This window comes from Mesocricetus auratus, unplaced genomic scaffold (assembly GCF_017639785.1).
Source record: "Mesocricetus auratus isolate SY011 unplaced genomic scaffold, BCM_Maur_2.0 Super-Scaffold_100676, whole genome shotgun sequence".
NCBI lineage: Eukaryota > Metazoa > Chordata > Mammalia > Rodentia > Cricetidae > Mesocricetus > Mesocricetus auratus.
The window spans coordinates 6,142,735-6,156,984 of record NW_024429266.1 but is presented as its reverse complement, the minus strand read 5'-3'; the positions used below and the strand labels follow the sequence as shown (position 1 = coordinate 6,156,984).

The 14,250-nt window shown below is 41.4% G+C and overlaps 1 protein-coding gene across 1 annotated transcript in view; it reads left to right on the top strand.

Moving 5' to 3' along the window:
• Positions 1–14,250, top strand: part of Ush2a (usherin) — a 644,634-nt gene that overhangs the window by 261,365 nt on the left and 369,019 nt on the right. The window contains 2 exon segments of the mRNA XM_040738771.1: positions 1–178; positions 3,306–3,316. Coding sequence (XP_040594705.1) covers positions 1–178; positions 3,306–3,316 — 189 coding nt within the window.

The following is a 14,250-nucleotide window of genomic DNA, read 5'->3' as shown; positions in this document are numbered from 1 at the left end:
CTCCACAGAGTGTGCCAGCTCCCTCAAGAGCCCAGAGCATAAATGGATATAGCATTGAGGTGGCCTGGGATGAACCTGCTGTGGTTAAAGGTGTCCTGGAGAAGTACTTTCTGAAAGCCTACAGTGAGGACACATACCCCCACACACCATCATCCAGTGCTGAGCTCGATGACAATCAGCACCCTCACGGGTAAAGAAGACTCCTTTGTAGAGTCTATCTTACCGTTTCCCGTTTTGATTGGGAATGACAAAATGTCTTTCAGACTTTACTCCCCCAAATACATTGAATATATGTGTTATTGCTCAGTGACAAACAACAAAATGAAGCACACTATAATGGCACATCCCTTTAAGAACCATCCTTCAGAAACTAAGATAGAAAGAAGAATAATGGGTTCAAGGCCAGCCTAGGTTACATTGTAAGTATGAGGCTAGCGTAGGCTATATAGATGTACTCTCTCTCAAAATACACAAATAAAAAACAAGCAAGCAAGCAAGCAAACAAACAAGGAAATCTCCATGTAATGTGATGGAGTCCTGTATCTCTCCACCTAGGATAAAAAGAGTGATCCTACAAAACACACAGTTTCCAGTGAATACAGGTCCACGAAGTGGTTCATCTTCTTTCCTTCCTGTAAGGACCAGGTCATAGGAGTCAAACAGAACCCTTGGATATTTCATAAGCATCTTTTGACGACCATATACATATGTACATATACAAATGTAATTGACACATACACATGTAATATTCATATCCATACACAAATATGTATCTGACTATTTTGCATATTTTACCATGTAAAACTTTGCTCTTTGGGACTAGCCCAAGTTCACAGAACCATTATTTATTGTAAAATCGCTGATTAAACCTAATTATCTCAAAGTAGAGGGGGGTCGTAGCCCCAGCCATTTGACTGGCAAATCGGGGAATCAATTTTCCACAGAGCAGCTAGCCATGAAGAAGAGAACGCACACACACACCTCACTGACAAATCTCACACCAAAATCCGTGTGTGTATAGGAAGAACACTTTTCAACCTTAGGAAATTTATAGCTGATTTAGCCAGAAAACCAAATAGAAGCCTTTGTCCCCAAGAGGTCAGGGCATCAAATGTGGTAGGAAAGAGCTTCCTCTATTGAAAATATCTGTGATCAGTGTTGCTGTAGAAGTGAGCATCTCCTTGAGACTTTCCAGCATATTTACTGCGTGATCCCAAGCTTTTACTCCCTTCTGTAGAAGGTTTGTGTATAGACCAAATGTCTACGCATCACCAAATTACACTTTTAATCACATTCATTTGTTGTGGGTGTATTTGTATGAGCACACATGCCATAGTGCATATAATTGAGAAGGTCATTCTCTTGTTTCACAATGTGCATCCTGGGGACCACACTCAGGTCATCAGGCTTGGTGACAAGTGCCTTCATCTACTGAGATAGCGCATCATCTCACAGTCAAATTTTATATAAAAACATGTTCTCCACTGCCTTCTTTCCAACACTATGCCCTATCCCATGCTTACCATGTCTATGGTAAGATTCGCTAATTCACAGCGCTGGTTCTCAATCTGGCCTGTCTTCCTCTAGGGAGACATCTTTCAGAATCTTGGAAATGCTTCTCCATGCTCATTATCTGACTCACTCATACCCTAAATATAAATTTGTTATTTGAAAAAGGTATTTATTGTTGGCTTATCTAATATGAACAAATACTAATTTACCTTCAATAGAAAAGATGGCTTTAATTTTTAAATGTCTCATAGAAAAATGAAAATAGCATATCAACTAATAACTTTAAAAATTTTTGTCTAAACAAAATAAATATGGTAAAATTTGAGGGGTCTGAATTACATAAGACAAAATTTAGAATTCTTTATAAGTAGAGAGATAATTTAGAGAGAAAAATGTGATACATGCACTAGAAAAATCAACAAGGAATATATTTAGGTTACATCTCAAAACAAGTCTAGCTACTAAATATCCAAATAGTGCTTCTAACAAATAAATATAAATTAAAATAATTATTTTTGCACCTTTGGTGCTCAAATTTGCGAAGTTTTTTAAACATTGTAAAATACAGTGGTGGCTAAGATGAAATGAATTGAAAATTCTTGTGTTCTGCTTGCTGGAAGAAGTACAATTTGTACAAATTTGGAGGAAATTAGGTTACAGGCCAGTTACTAATCTCCTATATGCAATCTGTTGAAGAAGGGGTAAAAAAAATCTCAATTATTAATTCAACTTTATCCATTTCTCCTTGAAACACTGTTTCTATTGGCATTTTTCTTTCTGTTCTTATTACTTTTTACAATTTTATGTATTTAAAACAAAACAATGGAGATTATGTATATTTTAACCCTTGAACTCACACTAATTTTGGTGTTCTATTTGGACTGAGTTTTCTATTCATCTTGAACTTCTCTGTGTTTTAGTAACATAATTTTGTGCATTCACATTTATTTTTGTAGTTTTGTGGCTGCTTTTATTTCTGCTTTCAAGATACAAGGGCTGCTCTTTTCTCATAGCATGTGGTGGTGGTGGTGGTGTGTGTGTGTGTGAGTGTTTAAGACATGTTCCCAATGGTTGGAATGCTGTGCATGTACATAGATCACTATGTAGTCTGTTGGCACCAAACTCACTGTAATTCTCCTGCCTCCACTTCCCAAAATCTGAGATCATGGGTGTGATCTGGCTAACATCTGTTTACCATTGTATTTAAATGATTATTTTGCCATTTATGTTACTTTTTAATCTTGTTTGCATATATGTATGGTGTGTGTATACCTGTGTGTGCACACAGGCACGCATAGGCCACAGTATATATGTAGAGGTCAAAGGATAGTATTGGTCCTCGCACCTACCTTGTTTGAGACAGAGTCTCTCATTGTTTGTAGTTGAATAAACCAGGCTAGCCGGTTGCGGTGGATTCAATGAGAATGGCCTTCATAAGCTCTTATGTTGAAATATCGGGTTCCCAGTAGGTGGGACTATTTGGGAAGGATTAGGAGGTGTCTCCTTGTTGGAGGAGGTATGTCACTGAGGGAAAAATCTTGAGGTTTAAAAGACGCATTCCACGCCTGGTGCTTGTGAATACTCCAGCCCCAGCACTCTGCCTGCTGCCAGCCGCCATGCTTCCTGCCATTACGGTCATAGACCCAATACTCTGGAACAGTGATCCAGGGGATTCAAACTCAGGTTCATGCTGGCATGGCACGTGTTTCCATCCACAGGAGCCGTATCGCTAACCCTAAGGACTCTTTGACTTGTTCCCAAAAGATGTGTATTCTCACAGCCGTGATGGGCAGGCAAAGGACGGGTGCAGACGGGATCGTGAGAAAAAAAAAAAACGACGCAACTCCAAGTTTGTCAAAGAGCTTTGCAGATGCAGACACGGAGCAGTGGTGGAGGGGGGCATGCGCATTGAGCACCTTAGGTCACCTCGGGCAATTATCTAAGGCGAGGGCTCCGAAGTAAAGAAAACAAAGACTAGGACGTGAAGTGAGGGTGGCAAGGCTGGCACGAAGGCTGGACTGGGCGGCAGTGGGAGGGGCAGGCAGATTGGAGGGCTGGCAGTCACCTTTGGCAGCAAACATCGGCTCGCAAGCAAGCCTTGCTGTCAGCAGGGAACGCATTACTGAGGTGACTTTGGTTGAGATTTCAGTATCTTAATTAATTTTGTTCTTTAGAATCACATTTATTTGAATAAAATAATGCTGATCTGGGGGATGGGGTGTATATAGGCTCTTTAGATTTATGGCCCGATGTAGGGTTCTTTACCAATTAAGTTGAAAAGTATTTTCAGAAAATGAATTCGTTTCTTTTCATTAATTAATTTTCTGTTTTATAATGAGTTCTCTTACTCTCCAGATTTAGGCCTTTTGTAGGGGGAAAATTTGGCCTTATGTATATAATCATTACTTTTTGTGAGAGATAGCAAGTTTTTAATTTAACTCTTTCTTCTCGGGTTGTGCTCCCTTTATTTTAGTTGCTCAGAACTTGTGTTGAAGCTGGGTATGGTGGTATATCCCCTTAAGCCCAGCACTAGTGAGGCAGAGGCATGAAGATCTATGTGAGTTCAAGGCCAGCCTGGCCTACACATTAAGTTCCAGGACAGCTACAGCTGTTTCACAGACAAACCCTGCCTGGAAAAACAGCAACACCACCAACAAAGACCTGGTGTCCAGTCAACGTGTGTTCAGAGTCCATGTCTACCAATAATTTGTCAAGTGACCACACAGAAATTTAAAGTGACATTGCTGAACCAGTTTTTCAACATCTCAGTGGGATATGAAACCCTCATTTATATAATTATTGCTGCAAAGGAAAAAAGAGAATTCCTCATGTAAAATTTTGCTTAGAAATAGAAATATAAACAATGTTCAACTATGGTTGCAATTATATAGATCTCTGAATTACATTTTTTGAATTTAAGGTTATTTTCTCTTAATTGTTTTGTGCTTTTTTTGTTTTCTTTTATGTTTTTGAGGTTTTGATTCTGTTCATTTGACCTTCCCAACTGACATTTAATTCTTTTATTTCAGTCTTAAAGTTTCCATTTCTTCCCTTTCTTATTTTGCTAGTTTTTACTTCCACCTGTGATGGGGGAGGTCCTTCTGTGCATATGTTGTTTTATTGGTTGATAAATAAAGCACTGTTGGCCACTAGGAAAGCAAGGTAGGTGGGAGTAGGAGTCGAGGAAGATTCTAGGAAATGTAGCCGAGAGTAGGGAGTTGCCATGTGATCCCAGGAAGAGAAGGCACAAGTCTGGCGTTCTCGGTAAGATAAGAGCTTATAAATATATATTAGTAATTATGGGTTAATAATTAAGTCAGAGCTAGCCATTAAGAAACCGTAGCCAACAGCTTCATAATATAGCATCCTGTGTGTTCATTTGAGACAGACATGGCTCTGGGACCAGGCTGGAGGGAAGAATACATCTCTTAACATTCTCAATTGTCATCTGCATGTCTGGTTACCATTTAACTTGATTCACAGAGACCACGTTCACTAACTACACTCCAATGGTGCTTTTGAAACTGTGCAGGCATTCTGGGTTGAATGTGAAATGAACTGTTCCCCAGAGGCTCATATGTTTGAATACTTGGTGTCCAGCTGGTGGTACTGTTTGGAAACATTGTGGATCTCTGGGATACGTAGTCTATCTGATGGATGTCTCCACTACAGGCAGACCTTTGAGAGTTACAGCTTGTGGTCATTTGAAAGAAAATGACTCCCGTAGGCCCATAGGGTATGGCACTGTTAGGAGATGTGGCTTTGTAGGAGGAGATGTGTGACTAGGGGTGAAATTTAAGGTCTCAGAAGCTCAAGTCAGCCCACTTCAAGTTGCCTGTGGATCAAGATAGAGAACTCTCAGCCCCTTCTCCAGCACCGTGTCTGCCTGCACGCCGTTACGTTTCCTACCATGAGGGTAATAGACTAAGCCTCTGAAACTGTAAGTCAGCTCCAATGAAATGTTTTCCTTTGTAAGAGTTGATGAGGTCATGGTGTCTCTTCACAGCAACAGAAACCATAACTACAACACAGCCTAATCCACGTCTGTCCCCTTCTGTGCTGCATACCTGTGGAGCCTTGTGAATCATCCCTTGCCTTGGTGACAGAAGGCAGTCTGCTTCCATGCCTCTTTCACTGGGACAGACATGGTTCCTCCATTTACTGACTGCAAGCTCCAGAGCCTCTCCTTCTACAATTCAGTAACTCCAGATCCCTAGGAAACCACCCAAAGTAAGTGGTTTCTGTTTTACTGGTCAGAGAACTGGTGTCAATGAAGACTTCCACAGGTGGATGACAGTGTCTGTTGAGGGAACCTTCATTGCCATCACAAGAGTCTCACTGTCTCAGCTCCTCTCCTCCAGTGCTGAAGAGTTAGGGTCCTGGGAACCAGGGGCTTTTACATTCACTAGGAATTCAGGTTTCCTGGCCCTCTGTGATATGTAACTGAGTTCTCTTTGCCTCTTGTACTTCAGATATTTCTAGATATTACCTTCTGTTATTGGATGCGGCTTCCTAATGAGGAGTCTTTGAAACATCCTTCCACCTTTTACCCGATTGCAGAGCATCTGTTTTAATGGGTTTGGAATGAATGGAGCCTGTACACCAGAATTTTAGAATGAATAATTTCTCTTGTCCAGCTAGCACTGGGAAATACAGTTAGCAGGAGAAATTTGACACCAATTACCAGATTTCAATTCCATTAAGAAATCCTTGTGATAGCTCTTCCCTCCCAGCTTTAAAATTGAAAATTTAGGATGGAAAGAAATACACATAGATAGATCTGCCTTCCATATACTGTATAAGCATAGACGATGAAACATTAAACAAAGACGATGGTCAGAAAGAGAACTTCGTGAGATAATTAAATGCAGTGGTTGTGGGGGGGGAGGGGGTGTGGTGACCAGACTCACACGAAGGCAGAGGTCAAACGAAGAGGAAGGGATGGAACACAAATACCAACAGGGAAAACTGATCAAGCAGGGCAAACAGTATTCAAATATCCTCTGGGTGGGTTTGGCCACTAGAGGATTCAATAAGTATAATCCCACCAGCAGTGGAGAGTCCAAGGGTCAATAAACACACTCAGGAGCAAATGGGCCCCTTTAGGCCAATGGGGGCTAGACTCCATACCCTTCCAAGGTCAGAGTTCAGAGTTTGTTTCCTCCACCGAGGCCTCCAGGTCGGAAGCTCTGCAGCCATTGCTCCTTATTTCTGTAGACTTGCTACTAAGGGCTCCAATTAGCTCTCTGTAGCATTTGTGGGTTTTCCCTTTTGGCCCTGTTAACATGCAAAGCAGTAGCCAGAGTCCCGCCCTTTCCCCTCTGACCAAGGCTGCTCAGTAAGAGGTATAGAACCTGATCTGAAATCGCACCACAAGTGAGTGGATCCAAGGATTTGCACATACATGCCTATTGTTTTCCTTGAGTCGTTTGAGCACAAGAACTTAATTATCAGTATAATTAGCAGAGCACCTGGCATCACGTTAAAGCTATAATTGCTAAACAAAAATCGTTCCCAAAGTATTCCTGGTGTATTACAGCGCTCTAAAAATCTAAGGGTTGTATTCCTTCTCCTCAGTACTAAGTAATTATTATTATCCTGACAGAATAATTGTTTACTCTTATTTATTATTCAATATAGTTTACCAGATGGACCAACAATAATAATTTTCCAGATAGCACAACTAAACCTACATTTACATAGAAAAATATATAGTGCAATTGCTTTTCTCACTAAAACTACTTCAGCCTCTGACAGTTGAATTTGCCAAAAAAAAAAAAAAAAGAAAAAAAGATAATGGCTACCTGGAAATCTGGAAGTCTATCATCATTTCTTTTCTCCCTTGGACGGTTTCTGGTAATAATTAGTGGTTCAACTCTATCATGTAAAGTGATTCCCAAGTGACTTCTGAAATACAGCCTTTTTCATAGGATCCCGTGCTATGATGTAAAAGTTTGCACTTCGCTTAGTTTCCCAGTTTGTAGTTTTGCACAGCACCCATGGACTTCCCAGGATAAACTCTAGTGTAGATACATGACGGTCTACAGGGACTTTCTCACCTGTTAGGACTTCCCAGGATAAACTATAGTGCAGATACATGACCGTCTACAGGGACTTTCTCACCTGTTAGGCTGGAGTTTACCCATGCTCCTTCTTCCTCCCATGATCTAGCTACACTGGTAATGCCAGGGCACAGAGGGAAGGGTAGAGATGGTAGGCTCCAGGCTGCTGAGCACTCACAGTACAAGGAGGTGAGAATTCCCTGGGGATTACTCTAGCAGGCAGATCCCCACTCACACAGGCTAAAAATAGAATACATGACTCTGAAATTCTTTATTTTTAATTTAAAATAAGATTTAGGACTTTACCTCTTATTTTTATTCCTAATTTTCTTTTGAGGATTTCTATATATGAGTGCTATATTTATATAGTTTCTCATTCTTGTACCTCCCTCCAATGTCTTGGATATCCTCCATTCCTTTTCAACTTCATTATCTCTTATATATATATAATATTTATAAATTCAATCTGCTGAGCTTACTTAGTGTTGCTTAAATGTATTTGCGTTTAAGGACGATTGCTTGGGACTGGATAACCTGTCAGGGGCTTGTCCATAGAGAAGACGGATGGCTCCTCTCTTGACAACTACTAATGCCTAAAGCTGTTCTTCTAGGGGCAGGCCCTTGTGATAGTTTCCCCATCCATAGTGGCATGACAACTGGTGTTGTCATTGTTCAGATCTTGTGTACAGGTTTATTGTTGAGATTTCATGGGTTCATCTTCCCTGTTGTATGTAGAAGACACTGTCCCACAGCAGATGTCCTCTGCCTCTGGCTCCTATAGTATCTCCACACCCTTTCCTATGATGGTCCCTGATAGGTATGGTGGGTTGCATTGCAGCTATATCAGTTGGAACAGGGTGTAACTCTTAATGTCAAATCAACCCACTCTCCACCCTGAGGTGCTGAGTAGAACACAAGTTGCTGACTATTAATATGGGAAATGAAACCAAGAAATAAAGCTTAAGTTCATGCTGCTCATTTGTCTTAGAGCAAAATGAAACCAGGGCAGTGTTGGTCAGCTTAGTAACGTTGTGCTCACATGTGCTAAAAGCACAGATATTTGACTCTGTACCTTTAATTTGGGGCAGACACAAAGACATAGAGAAAGAACATAAAACAAAACAGTCAGCTAAGGATGCTGCCCATTCCTGAAACTGTATATCGCCCTTAACTGGAAAGAATGGGTGAACTATTTTTGAGGTTTTCCATCTACTGATAGTAAGACTTACATTTTTAATTTTTGGGGGGTGTGCCTTCAAAGAAATGAAGGCTTAAAGGGACCAGAAGGATCACAGAGTAAGAAAGAATTAGATGGTTACCCAGAACCAAACACCCTATACTTGATGGACAGTAGAAGGAGTTGAGGATGAACTTATAATTGTGTTACCTCTGTCTTTGGAATGAGTTGGCCTTAAATCCAGCTATCATTTGATCAAGGAGATTTTATTCTATATACCCATATAAGTGGGTGTCTTAGGGTTTCTATTGTTGTAAAGAGACACCATGACCATGGCAACTCTTATAAAGGCAAACATTTAGCTAAGTCTGGCTTACAGTTAAGAGATTTAGCTTATTATTATGGTGGAAAGCATAGCAGCACACAGGCTTGGAAAAGAGTCAAGAGTTCTACATCTGGATTGACAGCAAGAAGAGAGAGATGCTGGGCCTGACTTTAGCAATTGAAATCCCAAAGCCCACACCTAGTGACATGCTACCTCTAACAAGGTCATACCTACTCCAAGACCACACCTTCTAATCCCTGTCAGTTAGTGTCACTTCCTAATGATCAAGCTTCCAAATGATGTAGACCAATGGGGACCATTCATATTCAAGCCACCATAGTGGGTATATGTAAATGTGAACATATGTACATTCTATATTTAACTTACATGCAGTATAGATTATATTTACATGAGAAGTCTGTAATGAGATCATTCTATACAATGTGAATGTTTTGTCCGCCTTACTCAACTGCAAATGTTTATTTCATGGTTTCTAAATGACTGTGCTTTGTGCAAGCATTTTATTTCCTCATTTCATGATAAGCTCTTAAAAATCAAACATGTGTAATGCTTCTTTTCTATGAGTAAATTATGGAGTGTCTGCTACTAACTTTTAGTTAATGTGAAGTTACTATTGTACATTATACCAGGCTGCCTAGGGCTAAGTAGTGAAGTAGAGTTGTATCATACTTACTATTCTCAAAAACTTTCTTATGAAATGACATACAGAGTCGGTCTCTATTTAAACATATATTCAGAGTTAAATGCGTATTTTCTCTGTGGCATAAAATTAATGGTAGATGAGAAGGTTCTAAGTAGTGGTTTCAAAATTTTTATTCCTAATGAAATTCACAAATCGAACATTTGCAATTTCACATAATAGAGGCCTGCACTACAGGACCACTGATGACAAACATACATAGCAGAAACTATTCATTGATTTTGAAAAGCATAACCATTATGGCAACTAATGGTTTGCATAACTTTTATGACTGTACGTCTACCAGGGAGCCAGGATTCAGAATATATGAAGAACTAAACTAAATAATGAAAATACCAAAGAGATTTTTCCAATCAATACATGGGCAAGTGAATTTGACAGAGTTGTTAAGAGAAAAAATACCAAATGGCCCATAAAAATGTGGGGCAATGTTCTCTTAAGGAGAAACACAGGCTAAGACTGATTTAAGATTCCAGCTCGCTCATGCTAGAATGGCTATCATATCAAAAAAGGAAAGAGAAGAAGAGGAGGAAGAATAAACACAGAGAAGCTTGGAAGGAATGACCGCCTTCTCACACTGCTGGCGGGGATCTAACCTGGTGGAGCCACTGGGGCCTGACTGTAGGGCTTCCCCACAAACAACAACAATAATAGAAGACCAGAGTGACCCGGTGACCCATTTATACCAGCTGTACCTCCCGGGAATGTGCCACCAAGGATTCTAAATCAGCATACGGCAGGCAGATAATGTCTGCACACCCGTGGTGACCACGGTGCTATTCACTGTAGCCAAGATCCAGAACCAGCTTAGGCATCCTTCAGGGCCTGAGCTAATAAAGAAATGTGGTCCGTGTTCACAGTGGACTTTCCTTCAGCCATAAAGAAGACTGAAAGTCGGAAGGAATCTATTTGGGAGTGGAAGGGACTGACTGTAGGAGGGAAAAGGGAATGAGAGTGTGCTGAGGGGCTGGGTATGTGAAACACATATGGATTGGGGGGAGATACCTTGATGAGAGCCATTATTTTATAGACTAAAATACAACAAGTCAGCTATTACATTCTAGGCTAGACTACCAGAGAGAACTCAAATACAGCGACGTGCTAGGTAGGAGAAGGAACGCTTACACAGGAAAGCTGAGCAATGGTTTATCATTCTCAGTCAGTTACACTTGAAAGACAGAGAAATGAGCTCACCATCAGGGAGGCTCCTCTGTGGGGAATGGGTGTCCCCAGTTAGTGGAGCAGGGAGGCTCCTCTGGGGGATGGGTGTTCCCAGTTAGTGGAGCAGGGAGGCTCCTCTGGGGGATGGGTGTTCCCAGTTAGTGGAGCAGGGAGGCTCCTCTGTGGGGAATGGGTGTCCCCAGTTAGTGGAGCAGGGAGGCTCCTCTGGGGGATGGGTGGCCCCAGTCAGTGGAAGCAGAGGTGGCTGTCATACCCAGCAACACACTCACTTCTTCATCTTGCTGTGCCTTCTTTGGGATCTGGTCTTTGGCTTCATGTTCCAGAATGGCTGCTCGGGCTTCATCTCTCCTGTGTCATTCCACACAGCACAAACTTGGAACAGTTAGAGGAAGATATATATGGTTTTTATATTTTAAGGGATGGTCTGTCTTGGGTGACTACTGAGATCAAAATTCACTGGCATGGCTACATGGACTGCTGGGAAAGGATGACCTTAATCAGGTAGCCATTTGTCTAGTAGGAAGAAAGCTTTTTGTTTTGTTGAGGAAAAAGTGTATAACATATACTAAGAGGTCAACTAGTGGTCTCTGCCACCATCAGCAAACGGGAAGAAATGAAAAAAGAAATTCATGTTAATGTGATTGTTCACAGATGAATTTTGAGGAAGTCCATGCCAGTTTTATAGTACTGCATAAATTTATCTGTAGTTTATTACAAACTATTTCTTTAAATGTAAATCTTGAAAGAAATTGGTCTGAAGATTTGCAGAGGACAAAAATATGGCCCTATGACAGAAATTGTAAAAATAGAAGTGATGTAATGTTCATGCTTCGCTAATGTAGAAGAATTGCATTAGGGTGGGCAGTGTTGATGAGTTAAGAGCTTTGTCTGTTTCCCTGGAATGTGTAATGTGCCTGGTGACTTACTCCTGAAGAAGATACTGTGAGGCAGTCTGCTGTTTAGCTTTCTGCTTTTCTTTTAACAAGTAATTCATTTGAGCCTGCAAAGTAGGAATTTCCATTGTAAGTGTTTGGATTTCAATTTAGTGTAACACATAGCATGGTTGAAAATGAAGAAAACATTTAAATTCTTCTGTCCAGTGGTATGTCTGTATGCTCACAACATTCTCTCTCTCTCTCTCTCTCTCTCTCTCTCTCTCTCTCTCTCTCTCTCTCTCTGTCTGTCTGTCTCTCTCTCTCAATCATATTTGATAAAGAAAACCAAGTCCCCTTTTTTGGTATGTTTGGAATAAATCAGAAAGCTACCAACATTTGATACACACACACACACACACACACACACACACACACTTCCTTATGAGTCAGTTGTCTTCCTTAAGGAGTGTTATGAAATGGTTTGAAAGACAAATCACTCTTTGTAGACTGCATTTCTGCAGTAAGGTTGAATCTCTGAACATATTCTAAGGTGCGTTTTAAATGAAGCATTTTCTATGAGAAGTGCAATGTTTTTAATGATGCTTCATTTTCCACCCTATAGGATGGGCTTAGGTTATGGGGGAACAACACAGGTCAAAAACCGTGGTGTGACCTTGGCTTATGAGCACTTTATGTCTCTGTGCACACCACAGCCCTTCTGCGAAGCAGGTGACTCCTTCAGACTGTGACCCAGCTGGTGGGACAGTCGTCAGCAGTAATGAGTTCTCTTAAGTTCCCTCTGACCTCTAGTTGAGTCACGTCTGTTATTTCTTGGGCATTGTACTCAGCTCAGCACCCGCCCTTTCTGTGACATAAGGAGTTAACCAAGCCTGTAGCTTCAAACTTCCTTAGAGTTAAGATGATGGAGACTGTGGGTCTTGCCGAGAAGCAAGCATTGATTAGAACGTTGAGGTTAGCTCTAAGCCTGCTGAGGGAAGCATCATGGGTAGTGCTCTGAGGGCAATTCAAATCTCCGCTTAAACCATCTCTAAGTCTGGGATTAGGCCCTATATTTTATAAAGGAAATAGTTATTCTTTCCTACTTGGAAACATCGAAATCTGCATAGTCTTGGATCCAAGGTGTGTGATCTCCTATGCTCTCCAGCAGAAGTTGCAAACTAGGCCACAGAGTTCATTTGAAAGAGACTGCCTGCTAAAAAGATGGAGTTTAATACTTTCAAAGAACCGGCCTCGGTGGGGGGAAGTGCTGTGGCTATTCCATCAGTCAAGGAAAGTGAATTCTTCACATTGTAAATACTACGGGATCTTATTTTATGATTGATTAGCCTGCATTTACTATATGTGTAATAGTGATTTTTTCAGCAAAAGTCCCTGAGCCTTGGAAGAGGCGATGCAAATGTCCCATTTAAGGCTGAGCATTCAGCAACCTGGTGTTCTTGTCAGCTTATTGTGACTGAAAGCACTACTGAAAAGCACAGTAGCAGTCATCTCACCATCATGAATACTGGAACTAGAGGAAGTAGAAGTGTCCGAGGACATTTCCAGCTGTCTCTCTTAGACTAGCAGATTCTCATCCGCACTAAACACATGTCATTATATAGTTTCTTGGGGTCAGTGTGTCAAATGTCTGTGTTAGAACTTTGTTTCCAAGGGCACGTATAGTGTGCAAAAAAATGTGGCATGCTGGATTGACCCACCCCTTCAGTCCGTCTACTGGGGTGACTCCAGGATACACTTGAGAATTAGAATTTCTCAGCAGCATCTTGAGGCAAAAACTGTCCCCCTGTCTTCTCCTCATCTCAGCCTCTTCCATTGTGTCCCCAGTGATGAGCAGCTCAGCCTATGTGGTGTCCCTTACCAGATGGCCCTCTTAATAAGTGCCCTGTTCTGGCCCACCCTCACATCCTTGATCCAAATGTGAAATGCCAGCAAATAAATCAGAGTGTGGCGCTCGGGAGAGTGCTCAGGAGATGGAGGAAAGCCCCAGGGACAAGAAGTGAGGGACAGCTTTTCTGTAGCTGTGTCTGCTCCTTATTATGGCCAGGAAATAGAAGACATCAGAGATGGTGGGGGAGAGAGGGGGAGAGAGAGGAGAGAGGGAGAGAGAGAGAGGAGAGAGAGAGAGAGAGAGAGAGAGAGAGAGAGAGAGAGAGAGAGAGAGAGAGAGAGAGAGAGAGAGAGAGGAGAGGGTATAAACTCTCCACAATGTTTTTCTGGCTACCTCTCTCATAACACGCAAACACCCCATCTTAGTACCATGCAGGGAGCCCACTGGCTTCTGACTCGGGATAGACAATGCCATACACAGATTCCACCACCAGACTAAAAATGCAGCAGAAATGAGTGGGTAATGATGAGAGCAGAGCAGCCAGGTC